The sequence below is a fragment of the Podarcis raffonei genome, chromosome 11 (assembly GCF_027172205.1).
Source record: "Podarcis raffonei isolate rPodRaf1 chromosome 11, rPodRaf1.pri, whole genome shotgun sequence".
NCBI classification, from domain to species: domain Eukaryota; kingdom Metazoa; phylum Chordata; class Lepidosauria; order Squamata; family Lacertidae; genus Podarcis; species Podarcis raffonei.
Window position 1 is genome coordinate 22,637,981 of NC_070612.1, and position 22,660 is coordinate 22,660,640.

Here is a 22,660-nt window from a genome sequence, read left to right on the forward strand (position 1 = left end):
AGATCAAATCGACAGATCTTAAAAGCAAATATATGTAATAAAACTACATGTCTGGATAGTAAAGATAAAGGGACCCCTGACCATTAGGTCCAGTCGCGGATGACTCTGGGGTTGCGGCACTCCTCTTGCTCTATAGGCCGAGGGAGCCGGCGGTTGTCTGCAGACAGCTTCCAGGTCATGTGGCCAGCATGACTAAGCCGCTTCTGGCGAACCAGAGCAGCACACGGAAATGCTGTTTATCTTCCCGCTGGAGTGGTACCTATTTATCTACTTGCACTTGACAGGCTTTCAAACTGCTAGGTTGGCAGGAGCAGGGACCGAGCAACCAGAGCTCACCCCGTCAACAGATCTTAAAAGCAAATATATGTAATAAAACTATGTGTCTGGATAGGCTTGCCTACAAAAAAATAAACGATAAATGAAAAAGTTTTCTAGTAGGTGTCAAAAATACTAAGGTGCCTTTCTCATATCAATAGGCAGGGAGTTCCAGAGGTCAGATGCTTCCACAATAAAAGGTCAATTTCTCACAAATATGGAACTAACATTATCATCTACTCATTTATCACAGTAATATTATAGGTTATAAGCTCCTTTCCACAGAAGAAGTCTGTGGAAGTCCGTTCTCTCTCAAACCTTCTTTTGACTCAGCAGGAAGCAATTGCCTACCCAAAACATTCCACTAGGTTCAATAGTCGTCACCCAGTTTTACACAGCAACCTCAGGTATGATAGCAAATATCAGTAAAGCACTCCTGAGAACACAGGGTAAGCCTGTCTCTCATTCCCTCCCCAATTCATTGGTCATGTTGGTTCATTAAATGACACAAACTTTTCTTGCCTGGAAATGACCGACACGTTTCTGAGGTCACATTGTGGGTGTTTCAGTTTCTAAATGAACATCTATAAAGAGAAAGAAGAAGAAAACCTCACTGTGTATATATACCAGATACTTTGATGTGGGGGAACACAAAGCAGCAACAATGGGTGTTTTCTTTGACTTGTGGTTCTTCAGTGCCATTTTTCTCTTCGGGATTCCAAGAGGTAAGTGTCCCATTATATGAGAGAGAGAGAGAGAGAGAGAGAGAGAGAGAGAGAGAGAGAGATTGCAATGTAATGCAATCAAGTGGTTAAGCAAAGCAATCTTGTTTTTGTTCAATCATTTATTCAATAGCTTAAAATATATTAGTTGGATTTCTTGCACACCCTTCATCATCAGGTCCCAGGGTGGGTTGCAACAATTTAAAAATGCAATATTAAAACCATTTAAAGCAACTGGCAACTGATTTACAACATGTGTGCTCCTTTCAGTATTTACAAAGTAAGGGAACCTGCACACCAGTTTGGTCCACTTGAAGTTGAAAGATGAGCCTGATACTGTACCTTTTTGGCTGAGCTATATCACAGACCTCATCTGGCAGCATTTACTGCTGGGGAAATGCTATCCTTCCCTCTGAGAGCATTGCTGCTCTGTCAAATGCCTAATGTGTGATGGTTATGTAAATGGCTTCAGCTCCCACTGTATTGTGTCTCTGATCAGAAGGGTAAACAGAAGGGCAGCACCTTCCCCATCCCCAGCAGCTAGTATTTAGAATCACAGAACTGTAGAATTGTAGAGTAAGAAGGGACCACAGGGGTCATCTAGTCCAACCCCCCCTGCAATGCAGGAATCTTTCCCCATCAGGTGGGGCTTGAACCCATCAACCCTGAGATTAAGAGCCTTCTACTCTACCAACTGATCTATCTCGGTCAGCTCGTATTACTGCCTCTGATCACACTATGATCATAAAGGCACAGTATAGTGAGTACCGTATTTTTCGCACCATAGGACGCACTTTTCCCCCTCCAAAAATAAAGGGGAAATGTGTGTGCGTCCTATGGTGCGAATGCAGGCTTTCGCTGAAGCCTGGAGAGCGAGAGGCATCGGTGCACACCGACTCCTCTCGCTCTCCAGGCTTTAGGAAGCTATCCGCAAGCCTTGCAAGCCCGGCGGGAGCTCCCGCGGGCTCACAAGGCTTGCGGGCAGCAGCCTGCAGCCCCGGCAAGTGTCCGCAAGCCTTGCGTGCCGGCGGGAGGTCCCGCCGAGCGCGTGAGGCTTGGGGCGGCAGCCTGTCACCCGAAGCACGGGGAGCCCCCCAGGGCTCTCCGTGCTTCGGGCGAGTGTCTGCAAGCCTTGCGCGCCCGGCGGGAGGTCCCGACGGGCGCGCGAGGCTTGGGGCGGCAGCCTGTCACCCGAAGCACGGGGAGCCCCCCGAGGGCTCTCCGTGCTTCGGGCGAGTGTCTGCAAGCCTTGCGCGCCCGGCAGGAGGTCCCGACGGGCGCGCGAGGCTTGGGGCGGCAGCCTGTCACCCGAAGCTTCGGGCGAGTGTTTGCAAGCCTTGCGCGCCCGGCGGGAGGTCCCGACGGGCGCGCGAGGCTTGGGGCGGCAGCCTGTCGCCCGAAGCACGGGGAGGCCTCCGGAGGGCTCTCCGTGCTTCGGGCGAGTGTCTGCAAGCCTTGCGCGCCCGGCGGGAGGTCCCGACGGGCGCGCGAGGCTTGGGGCGGCAGCCTGTCGCCCGAAGCACGGGGAGGCCTCCGGAGGGCTCTCCGTGCTTCGGGCGAGTGTCTGCAAGCCTTGCGCGCCCGGCGGGAGGTCCCGACGGGCGCGCGAGGCTTGGGGCGGCAGCCTGTCACCCGAAGCACGGGGAGCCCTCCGGAGGGCGCCCCGTGCTTCGGGCAGGTGTGCGCAAGGCTTGGGGCGGCAGCCGCGGCTGGGGGGGGGGAATAATTTTTTTTTATTCATTCCCCCCCCAAAAAAACGAGGTGCGTCCTATGGGCCGGTGCGCCCTATAGAACGAAAAATACGGTAGGTGGTCTGGCTTCGGGAGAGTCCAAAGGGCCAGATTTGGAGGGCTGAGTTTGACCCCCTGGGCCTGAGACTTGCCACCCCTGATCTAACAATTGGCACCACCCTCAGCTTCTGCTGAGCACAAAGCGAGCACCCAGTAATCTCTGCCTCTCTGTATGCACCTGTCTTCATCCTTTGCAGGAGGTCAGCACAAGGAGTGATCCATCAAGCCCACCAGCCACTTACGGCAGCTCACCAAAGGCACGCTAAGCCTGTTTTAATACTGCCTGGAATTGCAGAAACAGGAGGCAGGTTGTCAATCACCTGGTTGGGCCACCAGAATAACATGGCCAGGGAGCACTTTTCAGTTTGATGGGCCATCAGTTAACACAGGCTTCCTGGAGTGAATTACATTCTTTTCCTTCATTACTCATTTTCCTCTATTATTTATTCTTCTATATGCCACCCATTGTGATTATTAGCATGACTAACACCACCACCCCTTTCTCAGATCAATGTGCAGATATAATTGGAGGGAAAGAGTCGAAACCACACTCAAGACCTTATATGGCCTTAATCAAAGGACGCCAGCTCTGTGGAGGAACGTTGATCAAACCCAACTGGGTGTTAACAGCAGCCCATTGTCTGTAAGTTTCAAGAAATGTTTCTCTTTCTGTTTTTGGTGGTGGTGGTTCACAAACTTAATACTGCCCATGTAGGGATGCTAGCAGATTTGCAATTACCCGCTTAATATCAGAGCACAGCTATCCTTTGGGTGTTGCACATATCTCTAAATCTTGCAGTACAGTTCTTGGCCCAAGAAAACTTAGGAAAATGCATATAAAAATGAATATTGAAGGTTAAAATGGGTATAAAAATGCATGTTTCATAATAAAATATATTGGGGAGCAGATTGGGGTAGAGTGTATTAAATTGTTTATTTTGTGCAAAGTAAGTTCAAAAAGGTAAAATTTTGTGTGGTTTTTAATAAAAATGCATATTGATGCAGAAAGGGAATGGATTTGTAAATGAACATATGTGAAACTGACATACGCTAGTGAACTTTGGACATCCTTTAACTTATCCATATTCTTTATCTTCTTAGGGAGAAAAGTCCCACAGTTGTTCTTGGAGCTCATTCATCTGCTACACGTGAGGATACCCAGCAGATATTTAGGGTTGCTAGACAAATTGCTCACCCATGCTATGATGAGACGACAAAAGAACATGACCTTATGCTTCTGCAGGTATATCTCCAAATGGCACATACTTCTAATATAGGTGCTAAGGGAAGCAACCATGTTGTGTCCAGTGTGGTGTAGTGGTTAAGAGCAGTAGATTCGTAATCTGGTGAACCAGGTTCGCGTCTCCGCTCCTCCACATGCAGCTGCTGGGTGACCTTGGGCTAGTCACACTTCTTTGAAGTCTCTCAGCCTCACTCACCTCACAGAGTGTTTGTTGTGGGGGAGGAAGGGAAAAGGAGAATGTTAGCCGCTTTGAGACTTCTTCGGGTAGTGATAAAGCGGGATATCAAATCCAAACTCTTCTTCTACTCTTCTTCTTCTTTTCCCTGAGGAGTTTTGGGAGTTTGCTGACAGTGACACCCACTGATAACATCATGATAGGTGGACTCCTCACAGCTGCTGCAAGAGGCGCACACTTGGCCAAGCATGATCTCTGAACTGAGCCAGGGTTGGACTAGACGTCCTTCCAGTTCTATGAAATTCTATGATAGTGATATGCCGGTTGCCTTGGCAACGGGGTAACACTGGTGGAGTGAAGTTAAAGACATAAGGTAGAGAAAAGGAATCATAAAGATTGAGCATAACAGCGCCATTGTCTGGGTGATAGGAAATGCTCCCCCTCCCAACCATAAGCCTGGATGTTCAGAGAGATGAGGAGAGGGTTGGGTAAGCTGTTAGGCCTGCTAAGATCTATTTACATGCCCAGGAGGCAGAATCTAGAGAGGTTTTCTGGCTAACCTGCCACACTGATTTTAATGGGAGTAGAGCATGACTAATTTCCTCTGATCCAATTAGCAGGGGGTGGCTGTAAGGGAAGATCTGGCAGCATCCAGAGAGGGTTATGGTAGGATTCAGTAATAGGAGGCCAGGAGGGGCCATATCTCCCCCCAGTGAAGAACATTAGTCCATTCTCCAATTGCACAAGAGGGTGAGGCATATACAAGGTGCTGCTGTTGGCATCTGTCTGTCACAAGAGACCATGGAGTGCACCTGGTATAGTGACTTATTTATGACCATGGGACTAACACAAGGGTGGGAAACCTCTGACCCTCCAGATATTGCTGAACTATAACTCCCATCAGCCCTAGAAAGCCTGGCCAAAGGCAAGGAATGATGGAAGTTGTAGTTCAGCAACATCTGGAGGACCAAGTTGTCCACACCCAGATTAGCGAGCAGTTCATTGGAACTGGGGATGGTCCATTTTCTTCCTCAAAGTGATTTTGAGGAGCGCCCCATAAAATTAGCTGCTGACTAGAGAGTTAGTAGAATCAGTATTTTTAGAAGGACCCTGAAGATTTCCTCCCACTCTCCCTTACATTACCTGGTGTAAACTGAGCTACCGATAAAGGTAAAGGTAAAGGGACCCCTGACCATTAGGTCCAGTCGTGGCCGACTCTGGGGTTGCGGCGCTCATCTCGCTTTATTGGCCGAGGGAGCCGGCATACAGCTTCCGGGTCATGTGGCCAGCATGACTAAGCCGCTTCTGGCGAACCAGAGCAGCACACGGAAACGCCGTTTACCTTCCTGCCGGAGCGGTACCTATTTATCTACTTGCACTTTGACGTGCTTTCGAACTGCTAGGTTGGCAGGAGCAGGGACAGAGCAACGGGAGCTCACCCCGTCGCGGGGATTTGAACCGCTGACCTTCTGATCGGCAAGTCCTAGGCTCTGTGGTTTAACCCACAGCGCCACCTGCGTCCCTTCAGAGCTACCTATATGATGCACTGAATTGCTGATAGCATCCTGAGTTTATCATGGGCTGCTTGGTTATTTCAAAAGTGAAGTCTGGTTGGTGTTCTTTGTTACTGCACAGAACATTGTGAAAACTTCTTTTTTTTAAAGTGTATTTATAAATTCATTAAACTTTAACTTATTTAACCCACTGTTGCTCACAAAATACGGTTGTGTGGAATGTTTCAAATTGAAGATCAGCACATTTTTAGCAGTTTTGTTAGTGAGGTAGGTTTGCCTGACTGACCCAGCAAAGAGTTTCATGGCTGAATGGAGCTTCAAACCTGGCTCTCCCTTGTCTTAATCTGACACACTAACCACTACACCACACTGCCTGCTAATAATAAGTGTTGGTTTTCCCTACACCCACCCACACCCCGCTCTCTCTTCCATTTCTTTTAAGCTTAATGGAACAGCAAAGATTAACAAAGATGTGAGAACCATTAAGCTTACCAAAAAGGGCGATGATCTCAAGGCAGGAACCAAGTGTCAAGTAGCCGGATGGGGAATTACTCAAAACAGACAGAAGAAGCCATCTGATACCCTGCGTGAAGTTGACGTCACCGTCATTGACAGAAAAAAATGCAATGATGGCTATAATCCTCCTGTTGTGACAATGACTATGGTGTGCGCTGGAGACAAGAAGGGAGGAAAGGATGCGTGTGTGGTAAGCTTGTTTATTTACCATTTCTGTCCTGAAATATGAACTCTCTTGTGACTGACACCTTGTTCAGTAGCGTAATACACATAAGGAGGAATAATTCAAACAAGTTGTAGCTCTGTTTACTCAAGACTTTTAAATACAGTGTTTCCTTGGTGAAATCCCCCCAACTGGGAATTAAATGACTGTCTCGCCAGAGTGGTGCATGCTCTGGTTATCTCCCGCTTGGACTACTGCAATGCGCTCTACGTGGGGTTACCTTTGAAGGTGACCCGGAAACTGCAATTAATCCAGAATGTGGCAGCTAGACTGGTGACTGGGAGCAGCCGCCGGTCCTGAGAGATCTGCATTGGCTCCCAGTATGTTTCCAAGCACAATTCAAAGTGCTGGTGCTGATCTCTAAAGCCTTAAACGGCCTTGGTCCTGTATACCTGAAGGAGCGTCTCCACCCCCATCGTTCTGCCCAGACACTGAGATCCAGCGCCGAGGGCCTTCTGGCGGTTCCCTCATTGCGAGAAGTGAGGTTACAGGGAACCAGACAGAGGGCCTTCTCGGTAGTGGCGCCCACCCTGTGGAACACACTCCCTTCAGATGTGAAGGAAATAAGCAGCTATCCTATCTTTAAAAGACATCTGAAGGCAGCCCTGTTTAGGGAAGTTTTTAATATTTAATGCTGTATTGTTCTTAACATTTGATTGAGAGCCGCCCAGAGTGGCTGGGGAAACTCAGCCAGATGAGCGGGGTATAAATAAATAATAATAATAATAATAATAATAATAATAATAATAATAATAATAATTAATTATATAAATAGCCCAATGAAGATCAGGGTGGAAACAGCAGTTTAGAGAGAAACAGCAATTATTTTGTAGTGCCTTTCCTGCCCTTAAAAACAACAGACCTGGGCAAGGTTTGAGAAAAATGTTTCTGCAGAGATTCAGCATAAACTAAAGAAAAGCCAATGCCTATTCAGACCTTGATTTTGTTACAGCTATGATGGGCACCTGATTAGCTACCATCACACACAAATAAACACACAAGTCTGCTTAGTAGTTGGTAAGGTGTGGGAGGAGGAAGATGCAGGAGGTTACCAGGGTTAGGGAGTGATTTATGTGCAGGAGGGTTGCTGAAAAAGAGCAGGGAGGAAGTGTGGACTTGGGGCAAAGGTGAAAACAGGGTTGCAAAGCCAGGCTGTGGAATAAAAGAGAGAAGTGATTTCAGAAATGGGGTTGAGGAGGTGAAAAGCAAGCTGGGGTGGAAAGGGGGTTAATATGGGGGAAGGTAGGGGACTTGGTGAACGGAGCAAGCAGGTTACAGACTCTGCTAACCCAGAAATAGTGCTTCAGGTTAAGAACTTTGCTTCAGGATAAGAACAGAAATTGTGCTCCGGCAGCGCAGCGGCAGCAGGAGACCCCATTAGCTAAAGTGGTGCTTCAGGTTAAGAACAGTTTCAGGTTAAGAACAGACCTCCGGAACGAATTAAGTACTTAACCTGAGGTACCACTGTATAGTGGGAGAACAGTTGAAGGACTGTCCTGTAGGGAAATCATGAAATGCAGGTTTTTAATTTGTCAAAACTCTCCTTTTACTATCATTTTGAGAGTGTGAGCAAGGAAAGATATGAATCAGCAACAAGGAATAGTCTTGTCAAGGCTCTCTCTTCTTTTTCCCACCAGGGTGACTCGGGTGGTCCTTTGATATGTAACGGGGAACAAAAAGCCATTGTATCCTTTGGTGGAAAATCAGCATGTGGTAATAAACGTCAACCTGGCGTCTATACTCTTCTCACAAAGAAGCATATCTCCTGGATACAAAAGACGATTGGAGGCAACCTATAGATGGTTGGTTTGATTTTGTGATTCTCTCTCCAGATACTTGTTGATCTGCCTTTAATAAAATCAAATGTAAACAACAACAAAAAACCTTGCTAGCTGCTTTACTTCATGAGTATGTCGTTCATGTCATTCATACACCCACGGGGTGTATGGGATGTTACGGGAGGGGTAGTCTCTCTGGTGGGGGCCATGTTGTGCTGCTTTTGGATAGTTTGTCCACCTTTGGTCCCCCTCCCTGCACTCAACACTCACCTGCACCTCCTAGGAGCTCTCAGCATGTGAGAGTGGACAGACCCCAGGAACGGCTTCCACTGGCTGGCTAAACCAGGTGAGGGTAGCCAATGGGTCTCAAACCCTCGTTGAGCTATGACTTTCCCTGCATGCAAACACAGGCTCTGGCAGATTGAACGGACAAGACCTATAGTGGTCTAGAGGTCTAGAGGGAAGTGAGGGGCAGATGGGGCTTGTCCGCCTGGGCAGGTAGCCCATCTGGGAGAAGGAAAACTCTGGTCCTAAGCCTGCACTGCCTTGCAGGATATTTTCAGGAAAAGAAAATGCTAAGGCAGAGGTTTTCAACCTTTTTGAGTCCACGGCTTCCTTGACCAACTACATTCTCCCTGCTGCACCCCTGTGGGACTCAGGAGCCCAGTTATGTCACCCCTTGCCTGCAGAGCTGGCAGACCCTCACCCTTTTTCGAACACCCTCCCTTGTGGAGTGTTTCCTCAGTCTCCTCTCCTCTCCTGTCCTCCGGGCAGCCGCTGCTCCCGCCCCCGGTATCTGAGCTGCCCCCCCTGCCCCAAAGGGAGGTTCCTCCTTCCACTGCCCCACAGGGGTGTGGGAGTCTGTCCATTCCCAACAGTAAGGGCTGGCGGACTGGTGGCTGGGCTCCCTCGCCCGCTTGCTTGCTTACTCCGAGGCCACCTCAGCTCCTGGCAACCAGCACCCCCTGGCCAACCCCAGAGGCACCATTCACCCAGGGAGCTTGTAGACAGGGCTGCTGCAACAAACAGCTATGCAAGCCTTTGGGAGGCAGAGATGTGAGAGAGTATCAAAGGAGGGAGGGAAGGAAAGAGGGACAGAGGCCAGTGTTGCCTGCGGCACCCCCGACCATCATTCAGGGCACCTCAGGGTACCCTGAGGGCATTGGTACACTGGTTGAAAACCAGTGGGCTAAGGAGTAAGCCCTACACAAATCCAGCATCCCTAAGACTGTTGGATAGCACCTTATATGCCTCATTCTGGCAACTCCTGCAGCCAAGCTGGTCCCATTTGTATTGCTCTGGTTTCCTTTGGACCACATCAGCAAGGCCAAGAGGGCCCCTTGGAATTTGGGCAGCCCAGGACCTCCATACACACTGCCCAGACTTGCAATCTGGTCACTTAGGTGCTGCTAACACAGCGGTTTGATTTCCCTCCCAGAGGCACACTCCATTCTCTCGAGACAGATCAGATGCCAGCATGCCATTCATCCTTGCCCGTTATGTACTAGGACCATCTCTCAATTAAGAAAATTTGAAGGATATGAAATTCACATGCAGCAGAATGAGGTGGGGATGCAGCGGCAGAATTCTGAGGTACTAGACTGCAACGAATCATTTCAGGCGGCCCCAAGAGGAGTCGGAGGAAGAGCTGCCAGCCATTGAAGCCATGCGGCCACTGTGTTCGGCTCAGCCCCCAGCTCCTCCCAGTATTCTGACATCACACGCACAACCTTGCCCCCCCATTGCCCTTGAAAGCTGGTGCCTCTGATACGATCAATACTCTACAAGCAGAGAAGCAGGGAGCAGATTTGACAAGAATCTTTCATAATGTGCTTGTGGGTTTACTTGCAGAGGAAGAGCATTCAGAAACAGCATTTTGAAACGACACAGCCCACTTTGCCTACCACCTCAGGGTGCACCCTTGCTGAGCTGCGTGTGTGAACCAGGCCACAGAGATCTAGCAGGGTTGTGGGCCAGGTGTCATACTTCACAGAGGGCCACCCTCCATTTGAAGGACTGTCGTCTCCATGTCTGGTTGAAAGTGCCATAAGATTGCCGAGCGGGTGAGGCCTGGAAATGGCACGCCCACAGTGAGCCCCATTTATAGTAATAATTTCTAAAGTTTCATCTATTCTATACATAAAAATCAGCATGTGGGCAAACTGTTGCCATATGTTGTTGTCTTTTGGGGGGTGATACTTTTTTTTTGGCAAGGCATAGCTTGCCACCCTAGAGTTCTAGTGGAGGTCTAATTGTCTCACTGAGAGAGCAGAAGCTGTATGTGGTTTTAGCAATAATGTTACAAAGGGGTATGTAAAAATGGGTTGTTAACAGGTGAAAATGTAAAGTTACAATATGTTAAGATAAAATATTAAGATAAAAGCAAAAAGGGTAAGGACTTGCTGAAACAACTACTGAACTAGAATACAAAAAAGGGAGGTATGAGGAGGTCAGGGAAACAAGCAAATGAAAGATAAGACATGGAAAGACTGATTTGTTTTTAATTGTTTTTTATTTTTCTGTATTTTGTATTTTTTGTAATTTTTTATCTTTTCTTTCTTTTTTCTATTTTTGTAATTTCTTTGAAACTTTAATAAAGATTATTTAAAAAAGAGAGAGAGGGAGAGAGCAGAAGCTGCACTCTCAGTTCATTGCTCCATCCAACTGATGTCTGGCCTTATGTTCTGGCCGATCCTGCCACATATGAGACACAATCTGTATAATGATCTCTGGCGGGCGAGCAGCCTGATAAGCAACAAAGGCTCTCCGTCAGTTTTATACAAGTTTATTTAAAAGAAAAACACATCCGGAGCATGGCGTTCTGCCTGCTCTCATTAATCTTAGTTGCTCAGTCTGTCTCATCTTTCCTCCCCCAACAGGAAGAATGCCAAAATCCCACCTTTTGTCTCCTTCCCTTCCATTGCTCTCTGAGCTTCTCTAATCTCCTCGTTTTAGGACTGCAGGGCTGAGCTACCTCTTCCTCAGAAGACTCAGCCTCCGACACCGTCTTATCTGCTGGTTGCCTAGCAACGCCTTGGCTGACTTCCAACTCTTCCCCCCCCTTGGGAGCTAACCGCTTCTTCCCTGGAGAGGAGGGGCCCTGGGCTGCTCTCTCTAAAATCAAACAGACAGTTCTCATCTACAGAGTCAACCTCTTCCTCACTCAGCTCAATTTCTGAGGCTGACTCTCCCGGTGTGCTCTGGGGGGCCAAATTCCTGACAATCTGCATTTTAATGACCATTTAAGACAACCTTTCTCAACCTGTAGGTCCCCAGATGTTGGACTACAACTCCCATCACCCCTAGCTAGCAAGGCCAGAGCTCAGGGATGTTGGGAGTTGTAGTCCAACAACATCTGGGGACCCACAGGTTGAGAACCACTGATTTAAAGGTTTTTATATAGCAGTGACAGCAACTTTCATGCACGTAACAGAAACTGAATCCGGAACTTCTTGTTTCTTTGTAATTTATGAATTCAACATTGAAGGGTGTGTTTTTTTTTACACCTGCTTTAAATTAAAACCACAGGGGACTCTGAGGATAACCAACTTCTCTATGCTATGCTATGCTCTGGCCATGGCTGAGACCACATCACAGAGCATTAAAAAGCCCTATAACATGGAACAAAAGCAGGTTATCTCTGAACTGTGGGAAGAGGTGGTAGTGAGTCCATTCAGGGGCATACAATTGGAGTGCCAGAGGGGCCATTGCCCTGGGCGCAGATTCTTGAGGGGGCGCAAAATAGGCACCCACAGCACAATGATGCCTGCTGCTCCTCTCCTGGTGTCAGAGGAAACAGTGCTCGCAGACAGCACACCAGGCCATGCCATTCTGGAGTTACCGGTGTGGGGGCACCTGGTTTGCACCCGCCAAGTGTTGCTTCAGCTGGCTGGGCTCCCCTCTGTACAGGTGGACAGAGAAAAGCTTTGGCAGTGTTCCCCAGTCTTTCTTGCATAATTATCTGTTCTTGATACCCAACTAAGGCTATCCACAGACACAATTTATTATCCCAAAACTGTTTCGGACCACCTCACAAGGAGGTGTAAGCATTTATACTATTTCCTACAATATTCTAGAATACACCTGTCCCATTTTACAGCTGGAGGTCACTGAGACAGATTGATTTTGGCTAGTTAACTGTCAGAGCATACTTGTCAGAGAATGATGCGCTATTATCTCATTGTACAACAATCACTGGAGGAACAGAATGGTGATGTCATAATCATGCCAGCTAATGGTAGGTGTTTTCTTCAGTCTGGCCAGAATTGTAGTTTTCAGCCAACTTTAAAGTACTTTTTCCTGAAAACTGCAACAGCTATAGCAATGATTATTTTCTCTCTCTCTCTCTTTGTACCTCTTAGCTGAATAACTGTTGATATACATACTGAGATCCCCAGACTCTCTCTGATGCCTATAAATAACAGCTCTCTAGAAAGCCCAGAGGCTTCATTGTGGGTGTTTCAAATTTCCGAGCTTATAAAAGGATGCCCTTGAGACAACGAAATGAAATCTCACTTCCTTCCTATGCTCAATACATATTAGACATCTCACTGTGGGGGGGCGCAGACAATGGGGCGTGTCTTTGTTTTGTGCTTTTCCATGACCATTTTCCTCCTCAAAATTCAGAAAGGTAAGTCAGTGTTGCTATATCTGCTGTATATGTCTCCTGCACACCCCACTTCTTCTCCTCCTATATATGTAGAGCATGGTGTATATAGAACAACCACATGGCCAAAAAGTAATTTGGTGCAAGTTTTTCCCTGCTAGCCTAATTGCCTTGGTGGTCGGCAGGATAGAGGAGAGAGGCTGTGGGCCAGGGTGGGGTGTATTAAAACATTCTTAGAGCTATGTGGAATTCTGAACTAAACTAGCCACCGTGCCAAAGAAACAGAATATGTTAAGTACGTCTAAAGATGGACCCATCTGCCAATTTCAGTTTCACTCAGGCTGCAGGCACACCATACAAATTTAAAGCACATTCCCCACCTCACAGACTCCTGGGAACTGGAGGGTGAGAGTTATGCCCACACACCCATAACTCATGAACTGGCCTGCAGCACATTGCATTTACTTACTTACTTACTTACTTACTTACTTACTTACAGTGGTACCTCGGGTTACATACACTTCAGGTTACATATGCTTCAGGTTACAGACTCCACTAACCCAGAAATAGTACCTCAGGTTAAGAACTTTGCTTCAGGGTGAGAACAGAAATCGTGCTCTGGCAGCGCGGCGGCAGCAGGAGGCCCCATTAGCTAAAGTGGTGGTTCAGGTTAAGAACAGTTTCAGGTTAAGTACGGACCTCTGGAACGAATTAAGTACTTAACCCGAGGTACCACTGTACTTACTTATTTCATAAAATATATATACCACTTGATTGTAAGAGGGGAAAACCTCAAAGCAGTTTACAAATCCGACCTGATCAAATGACTTATGTCTTACAGGTCAACCTCAAGATATAGTTGAATGGATAGAAGAAGGTCACCCTTTAGGATCATATATGGTTGCACTCATCAAAGGAAATGGCGTGTCCTGTGGAGGAACTTTGATCAAAGAGAACTGGGTGTTAACAGCAGCCCATTGTTTTCCGTAAGTCTGGAGAAATACTGATGCTTTGTAGAAACCTCTTCCTGGCATCAATTCTCAAGGACCTTTTCAAGTCAGGTAGCAATATTTGCTTCATAACATCCATTGCTTACAGCAGCAGCTTGTAAATTCAAGAAGGGTAAGAGAACAAGGATATCCAACTGTGGGCTTGAAATGTGGATAACAACTGCTTAGAACATGGGTAGGCAATCTAAGGCCCGGGGGCTGGATCTGGCCCAATCGCCTTCTAAATCCGGCCTGCAAACGGTCCTGGAATCAGCATGTTTTTACATGAGTAGAATGTGCGCTTTTATTTAAAATGCATCTCTGGGTTATTTGTGGGGCATAGGAATTCATTATTCTTCTTCTTTTTCCAAAATATAGTCTAGCCCCCCACAAGGCCTGAGGGACGGTGGACAGGCCCCATGCTGCAAAAGTTTGCTGACCCCTGGCTTAGAACATATCTTTGCAGTATTAAAAAGATCTTCACTAGCATCCACTTGGCTTCTGAGTACAATTTAGGTGTTGACTGTCACCTACAAAGTTCTACTTGGGTTGGGATCAGAATCTCTGAAAGCGCCTACCGTCATATGAACCTCCTCACACACTGGGTATCAAAAATGTATGAAGAAATGAACTGGGTGGTGACAAGTGACAGGGCGAAGGTCATTAGTTAAATTGGCTGGTGCACGTGTGGCTGCTCATGTCCAATGAGGAGAGAAGATCAGTTCCATTGTTATGTACTGAGTTGAATAGGATCCAAACTGCAGCAGTCTGATTGGTCCTAGAACAATAGGATCCAAAAGGCAGCAGTCTGATTGGTCCTAGAACAATAGGATTCAGAATGCAGCAGTCTGATTGGTCCTAGAACAATGCAGCAGCATGATTGGTTGGCAGGAACTACCCAATCATGCTCCAGATAGAAGTGAATCCACAACCTGATTGGCTTACAGTAGAATTCCGGAATTAGCCAATCATGTGCAGCCCATTGTGTAAATAATGTATATAAAGCAGATACTTTGAGGGGACTTTCATTCATTCCTCCTCACCACTATGAGCTGAATAAAGAGCATGAAATCACTTCGCGACTCTGAGTATATTTCACTGGCGACGAAGGTGGGATCCCGCTGAGCTGACTGCCACACACAGCACCGCCACCTGCCGCACCGCTGCCTCGCACCGTGTATCCAGGCTTCAGCTCCGGGACACAAGGAACTCAGAATGGCAACCGACAACAGCTTCTCGCCATTCAACCCAGCATCTGGAGACTGGGAAGCGTACGCCTCCCGTTTCACCTTCCTCCTAGAAGCCAAAGGGGTCACCGACGAAGAAGACGCCAAGAAGAGGGCGATATTCTTCAGCGTCTGTGGAGAGGAGACGTTTGAAATCGCCCGGGCCCTCCTTGCGCCTGAAGACGTCGCTACTGTTCCATACAAAACAATAATGGAACAGCTGAAGGGGCACTTTTCGCCGCAGCCCTCAGTGGTGGCTCGTCGAAATGCCTTCTACGCAAAGCGGCAAGCCCCTGGGGAAACCATAACTGGGTTTGTGACGTCTCTCCGCCAAGCCGCCCGGTTCTGCAACTTCTCAGAGCTGGAGAACATGCTTCGTGACCGCCTCGTCGGTGGCCTGAAGGATGAGAAGCTGCAACGACGCCTCTACGCTAAGAAGGACCTAACGTTCCAGGTCGCTCTGGAGGAGGCCCTGGCAACGGAAGCTGCCGAGAGGTCGACGCAAGAGGCACGGCCGAGCCAGCTGTCCCAACCGAGGGTCCACCACGAAGACCTCACCGACGACTCAGGATCCGACAGGGAGGAGGTGCACCGAGTACAGCAGCGCACTCAAGCAGCCCACATACCACAGCTGTCTCGACGAGAAGGAGGGAGCTGCGCAAGCTGTGGAGAAAGTCACGAGAGGAGGACCTGCCGTTTCCGCAACGCAGAGTGCAGGCAGTGCAGAAAATTGGGACACATCGCCCGGGTGTGTCGGGCTCGGCCCACCCGACGCCAGGCATCAGATGACCAATCCAAGAGCCCCAGGTCCCGGGGCCCAACGCACCAAGGCAACAGATGGGGGGCAATGCTGGCGCCGCCACTGCGACCAGATACGGCGACGATTCCCGGGAGAAAACCAGGAGGAGGAAAGGTCAGAGGAGTCCCAAGGGAACAGAGGGGCAGTGAGGCCCATAGAGCACGAGGGGCCAGCAGGAGAGGCAGAATCAGTAAATACAGAGAGGACCTGCGAGGCCGAAAGGACACCGGAACCAGAACCACGACTGAGCGAGCCGGTTGCGCCAGACCAAATAGCCCCATCACAGCCAGCATCCTTGGAACACGAGCCAGAACCTGGACCCCGGACCAGGGAACACCCCAGGCCACAACGCACACGTAGGCCGCCAGCGTACCTCGAGGACTATGAATGCGACCTCCCGGGCAGGACTGGAACTTAGAGGGGAGGGGTGTTATGTACTGAGTTGAATAGGATCCAAACTGCAGCAGTCTGATTGGTCCTAGAACAATAGGATCCAAAAGGCAGCAGTCTGATTGGTCCTAGAACAATAGGATTCAGAATGCAGCAGTCTGATTGGTCCTAGAACAATGCAGCAGCATGATTGGTTGGCAGGAACTACCCAATCATGCTCCAGATAGAAGTGAATCCACAACCTGATTGGCTTACAGTAGAATTCCGGAATTAGCCAATCATGTGCAGCCCATTGTGTAAATAATGTATATAAAGCAGATACTTTGAGGGGACTTTCATTCATTCCTCCTCACCACTATGAGCTGAATAAAGAGCATGAAATCACTTCGCGACTCTGAGTATATTTCATCCATTCTGGTTCCGTTCTCTCCAGAGATGCTTGGCTGGTACACTCTGGACAGTTGGAAGACTTCCCAGAGCAGTGTGAGTTGGTGGGGAGAAGAGAGATAATTCCATTGGGCAAGCAGAAATGGAACAATTTCCTTTGTGCTATGTTGGTTTCCACCTTTAGTATGGAATTTCCATTTTTATTCACTCATTTTTCACAGGCAACCAGACAACGCTGTTCTCCAGTCATTCTCAACATGTCTGCATCTGTACTGGAATTGTTTTAAAGATGTTTTCATTGTTTTATCGCTTCTTGTTTTTTGCCCTGTGCTCCTTTGGGAGGAAGGACAAGATACAAATTAAGCAAACAAATGTACACACTTGCCAGAAGCTTTCTGCCAGCCGCCATTTTATAACATTAGTTTTTTTAATCAATCTTTTAATTAGTGCTGAAACCCCTTTCTGACTATAAAAGAGTGGTCACAAATTAGAATGAGCAAGGTGATAAAATGGCAGCTGCTGCAGAGTTAATACTGAATATGTGATGAGCTTCAAATGACTGCTCACCCATCTGAGGCAGCAAAATATATACATATGTGGATAAAGAAGAGTATGCAAACACTCAGAATGGTGAAAATCAAATATCAGTGTGGTGAATTTATCAGTGGCTCGCTTTTTCAGGGATGAAGAAGCATACATGATTTTTGGAGCTTATTCACGAACTAAAATGGAGCATGGAAAACACAAGGCTAACATTACCAAAACATTTTCTTACCCAGGATTTAATCCGAAGACATTTGAAAATGATATTATGCTTTTGCAGGTAAGTCGATGTTATGTAAGTGCTACCGCCGTTTTAAACTGCATGTGTTTGTGTTTATATATGCAATTGTTTTATGTGTTCATTTAACGAAATTTACAAGCAGCTTGATTGTAATAAAACCTCAAAAGCATTTTACAGTTATTTTAATTTCTTTATATGTAGCTGATATACATATATATATATATATATATATATATATATACACACACACACACACACACACACACATATATATATATATATATATATATATATATATATATATATATATATTCTTCTTTGGCGATCACTCATAGCTGAGTAAGATTGTCTTCCATAAACACGGTATATACGGTATATAGATAGATAGATAGATAGATAGATAGATAGATAGATAGATAGATAGATAGATTCAGGATGCCTCATGGAGAGCGATTCATAAAGGAAATATTATTATTATTATTATTATTATTTATTAATTAATATTATGCTAGAAGGAAGCCTAAGGTAGATTGCATGAAAATCTGTGGCCTCTTCTTGTCTGTAGATCCCAACTATAGATCCTTTTTATGATTCCTTCAGTTTCAGTCAGGAAAAGGCCACCCTCCACCTGTAAAAACCATTTCACTTACCCACTCATATGATGACATCAAGGGTGGAACCCAGTGTGTCGTAATTGGGTGGGGAACAATTAATAGAAGAAGCGGATTTGATACACTGCATGGAGCCAACGTCACCATCATTAGCAGAAAGGTCTGCAATGACAAGCACCACTATAATTCTCACCCTCCTCTGACAATGAATATGCTGTGTGCTGGTGAAAAGAAAGGCGGTGGGGACAGGTGTATGGTAAGAGAGTCTTTGTTTCTTTCAACTAATTCTGCATTCATACAGCTGCTTGCCCCCCCCCCCATGAAGAAATTTTTGCCTTTCAACTGATCGACCGAGGAATCAGTTAAATTATTATTTTTTTACCAAATATTCAATAAAAAAAATAATAAACCTGAGGCATTGAATGAAGTACAGCCACTTGATTCATTTTTAGAAGGAATGTTATAATAATAATAATAATAATAAATTTTATTTATATCCCGCCCTCCCCAGCCGAAGCCGGGCTCAGGGCGGCTAACAACAATCAAATAATCAAACAATCAAATAAACCAACATTCTAAAAATATTTCATTATAAGAATTAATTAAAATCAAGTTAATGGCAACCATTAAGCAAAACTCTGTGCAGGTTGCCAGAGGAGGGAGTCAGGCTGTGCCCTGACCAAAGGCCTGGTGGAACAACTCTGTCTTGCAGGCCCTGCGGAAAGATGTCAAGTCCCGCAGGGCCCTAGTCTCTTCTGACAGAGCGTTCCACCAGATTGGAGCCGCAGCCGAGAAGGCCCTGGCTCTAGTTGAGGCCAGCCTAACCTCTCTGAGGCCTGGGACCTTCAGGATGTTTTTATTTGCAGACCGTAGGTTTCTTTGTGGGGCATACCAGGAGAGGCGGTCCCGTAGGTACGAGGGTCCTAGGCCGTATAGGGCTTTAAAGGTTAAAACCAGCACCTTAAACCTGATCCTGTACTCCACCGGGAGCCAGTGCAGCTGATATAGCACCGGATGAATGTGGTCTCGCAGCGAAGACCCCATAAGGAGTCTCGCCGCGGCATTCTGCACCCGCTGGAGTTTCTGGGTCAGTCTCAAGGGCAGCCCCACGTAGAGCGAGTTACAATAATCCAGTCTGGAGGTGACCGTCGCATGGATCACAGTGGCTAGGTCAGGGCGAGAGAGATAAGGGGCCAACTGCTTAGCTTGGCGGAGATGAAAAAATGCCGCCTTTGTTATAGCTGTAATCTGCGCCTCCATAGAGAGGGAGGTATCGAAGATTACACCCAAACTCTTAACGGACGGTGCTGGCACTAACTGCACCCCCGCAAGAGATGGGAGTTGCCCCCTCAATCCCATATCGTCCCGTCCCAGCCAGAGGACCTCTGTCTTCGAAGGATTTAACTTCAACTGGCTCCCACGTAACCATCCAGCCACAGCCTCCAGGCATCTGGTCAGTGTGTCTGGGGCCGAGTCAGGATGGCCATCCATCAACAGATAGAGTTGGGTGTCATCGGCATACTGATGGCAACCCAGCCCAAAACTCCGAACAAGCTGGGCGAGGGGGCGCATAAAGATGTTAAAAAGCATCGGGGAGAGAATCGCACCCTGAGGCACTCCACACACCAAGGAGTGGCGCGATGACAATTCCCCCCCAAGCGCCACCCTCTGTCCCCGACCAGAGAGAAACGAGCGCAGCCATTGGAGGACTGTGCCCTGGATCCCCACGTCGGCAAGGCGGTGGTCTAGGAGTTCGTGATCGACCATGTCGAAGGCTGCTGACAGGTCTAGAAGAATCAGCAGCCCTGACCCGCCTCGATCCAGCTGCCTACGGAGATCATCTGTTAGGGCGACCAGAGCCGTCTCGGTCCCATGACCAGCGCGGAAGCCGGACTGGAATGGATCGAGAGCCGATGTTTCATCCAGAAACCTACCAAGCTGTGTTCACCTTTAACACTTCTTTTTTAAAAATAAATCAATACTCTACTATAGTAAGATACCAGAAGTCGCTTAAGACAGAATGAAACAGCCTCAACGTGCAATTAAAACCAATTAATCACCACTTAGAAACTTCTGTAATCAATCAGTCTGTAAATCAGTTTAAGTAAAATGAAATGAAATGGTCCTCACTTATTAAGAATTGAGCCTCTGCCTGTTTATGAAGTAAAACTTTAGCTGCTTAAAGTTTTGAATACACTGAAGAAGGCATGCAGCTTTTGATGAAGATTTCAGTTCATAATCTTAACAATGCTTAGTGTTTTATCCAGTATGACTTGGGGAATCAAGCTATAGCTGTGTAGTTTTATTTATTTTATCCCGATTTGCTAGGCAAAATCCTTCCTTGGTTGAAGTCATTATTAAAATGTAGCGTGTTAACTTAGGGACTGAGGACCAATCTGGATTAATGCTGCTTGATGTTATTATTGTATTAGCATCATCAGCATCATCAACAACAATAATAATAATTATTAGTCTGGTGTCAGTAGCAGGTAAACACTCTGGGACTCATAGGGTGTGCCATCTGCCTTTGCCTGCCATAGACTGTATTGTGCTGCATTGCAGTCACTGTTTTAATTAAAATATTTTATTAAAATGACTAATTGCAGAACTGAATTTGTTGTTGGAATATTATGACCGTAGGGAGGTATATAGATCAGCTTCTGCTTAATGGTAACATCCAATCTCTTCTTTCCTTTCTTTTCCTCAGGGTGACTCTGGTAGTCCTTTAATATGCCATGGGGAACAAACTGGAATCCTCTCATTTGTTAGAAAATGTGAAAGTCACCGATACCCTGGCGTCTATGCTCGACTCACAGCCAACCACCTCTCCTGGATAGACACAGTCATGAACAATGGCACTAGCTGATCACATGATTTTATGATACTCATTTTTTATACATATTGATGAAGCTTTTCTTTGTTTGCTGGTGATTCAGTTTATGCTCATCTTACTCATCTCTGTAGCTGAATTATAACACCCATTTAACAGATGGGAAGCAGATACCTCAGCACCCAAAGCCAACTGTGGGATCTAAATGCTGATCTGTGATCTGAACTCCCGTTTCTAAAATCTAGTTCCAATCTTCAGTCTACTGTCCGTATAATTAGGGGTTTTTCTTGCCTCTGGCCCAGAGAATTTCACCTTGGAGTCAAATTAGCAGCCTAAATCATAAGCCTGATTGCAACAACAAAAAAAAGCATTCAGTCGCAGTCATGGGAAGCAAACTTGGGGCCTGATTTGAATGAATGGGAGTTGTGCCTTTGATGTCATCCACGTGTTCAAGCTCATTGTTTGCAGAATCAAAAGGAGGGTTTGCTTATCCTCCTTCACCCACTGCACTCCTAACCTGACTACTGTAAACATATGAAATTCATAAGGGGCAAATCAGAGAAGCAAACGTTGGTACTTAACTGTGGTAAGTTTCTTCTCTGTAAGGAAGAAGGGGGTCCTGGGTGTGTTTGTCAGGGCTGCCCTAGGTCCCAGCTCACAAAGGACCAACGCTGCTTCGTTGTTAAGTATAAAAGTCTTTATTGAAGTTCAGTTTCACTTCCAGAGCCGCAGCGCGCAGCCCCACGTCTAAAGTGTCAGACCACTGATGCTCCGTCTGAGTCTCCTCCCCCCTGACACCAATTTAAGATCCTAGCCTTGCTCCACCTTCTCCGCTGCTCCTTCCTCCTCTGGGTCCGCCTGCCCGCCGGGGTTCCGCCCTTTCTAGCCTCTTCTCCCGCTGATTCCCCTGAGCCTTCTCCCTCCCTCCGGCGGGCTTTAGGAGCTGGTTCCCCATCCGGGTCTCCTGCTGTTCCGCGCGCCTGCACATTTGAACTTGGCGCGCGCGCCCAGCCAGCAGCTTTCCTCCTGACCGTTTCACTGCTGCTGCCACTGCTTCCCCCTTCGGTGGGGCTAGCTGCAACTGACCTCCCTTCCGTTCCCCCACTCTCCGATGGAGGCGTGGTCAGCCCTGACTCCCTCTCTGGAGGAGACGCTGGCCCTGACACATGTGACTCCTCCCCCCCACTATGCTCTGGTGGGGAAACTGGTCCCGATCCTCCACTGCTGCTTTGGGGTTCCCCTCTGGCTCCTTGTTTCTGGTGCGTCCCCCCTGGGACCCCCCTTGCCCTGACCATCGGCGCCCCCTTCTGGGAATCTTCTGATTCGCTGGAGAAGCTCATGGAATCTCTCGGGCCACTGTCATACTCCCCTACGCTGCCCTCAGATTCTTCCCCTTCGCTCTCCCAATCCTCTCTCCCCAGTGCTCCTGCTCCTGATTCCCTGACAGTGTTGTTACCACCCTAGCACTTCAGAGAGTCACAATTTAAGTGACTTCTTGTATTAGAGTGGTATGCCTCTAGGTGATCCATATTTATATCCCTAGTGGCGCTGTGGGTTAAACCACAGAGCCTAGGACTTGCCAATCAGAAGGTTGGCGGTTCGAATCCCCGCGACGGGGTAAGCTCCCGTTGCTCAGTCCCTGTTCCTGCCAACCTAGCAGTTCGAAAGCACATCAAAGTGCAAGTAGATAAATAGGTACCGCTCCGGCAGGAAGGTAAACAGCATTTCCGTGCGCTGCTCTGTTCGCCAGAAGCGGCTTAGT

The 22,660-nt window shown here is 47.4% G+C and overlaps 1 protein-coding gene across 1 annotated transcript; it reads left to right on the forward strand.

The window, feature by feature from the left end:
• Positions 1-931: 931 nt before the first annotated feature.
• LOC128423682 (prostasin-like) lies at positions 932-20,982 on the forward strand. Its single transcript, XM_053409122.1, has 11 exons — positions 932-1,040; positions 3,335-3,470; positions 3,929-4,070; positions 6,202-6,465; positions 8,136-8,286; positions 12,067-12,119; positions 12,819-12,906; positions 13,724-13,868; positions 17,355-17,496; positions 18,058-18,324; positions 20,776-20,982. Exons 1-11 carry the CDS (start codon positions 980-982, stop codon positions 20,932-20,934), a joined length of 1,608 nt encoding a protein of 535 aa, XP_053265097.1. The 5' UTR covers positions 932-979; the 3' UTR covers positions 20,935-20,982.
• The last annotated feature ends 1,678 nt before the right edge of the window (positions 20,983-22,660 follow it).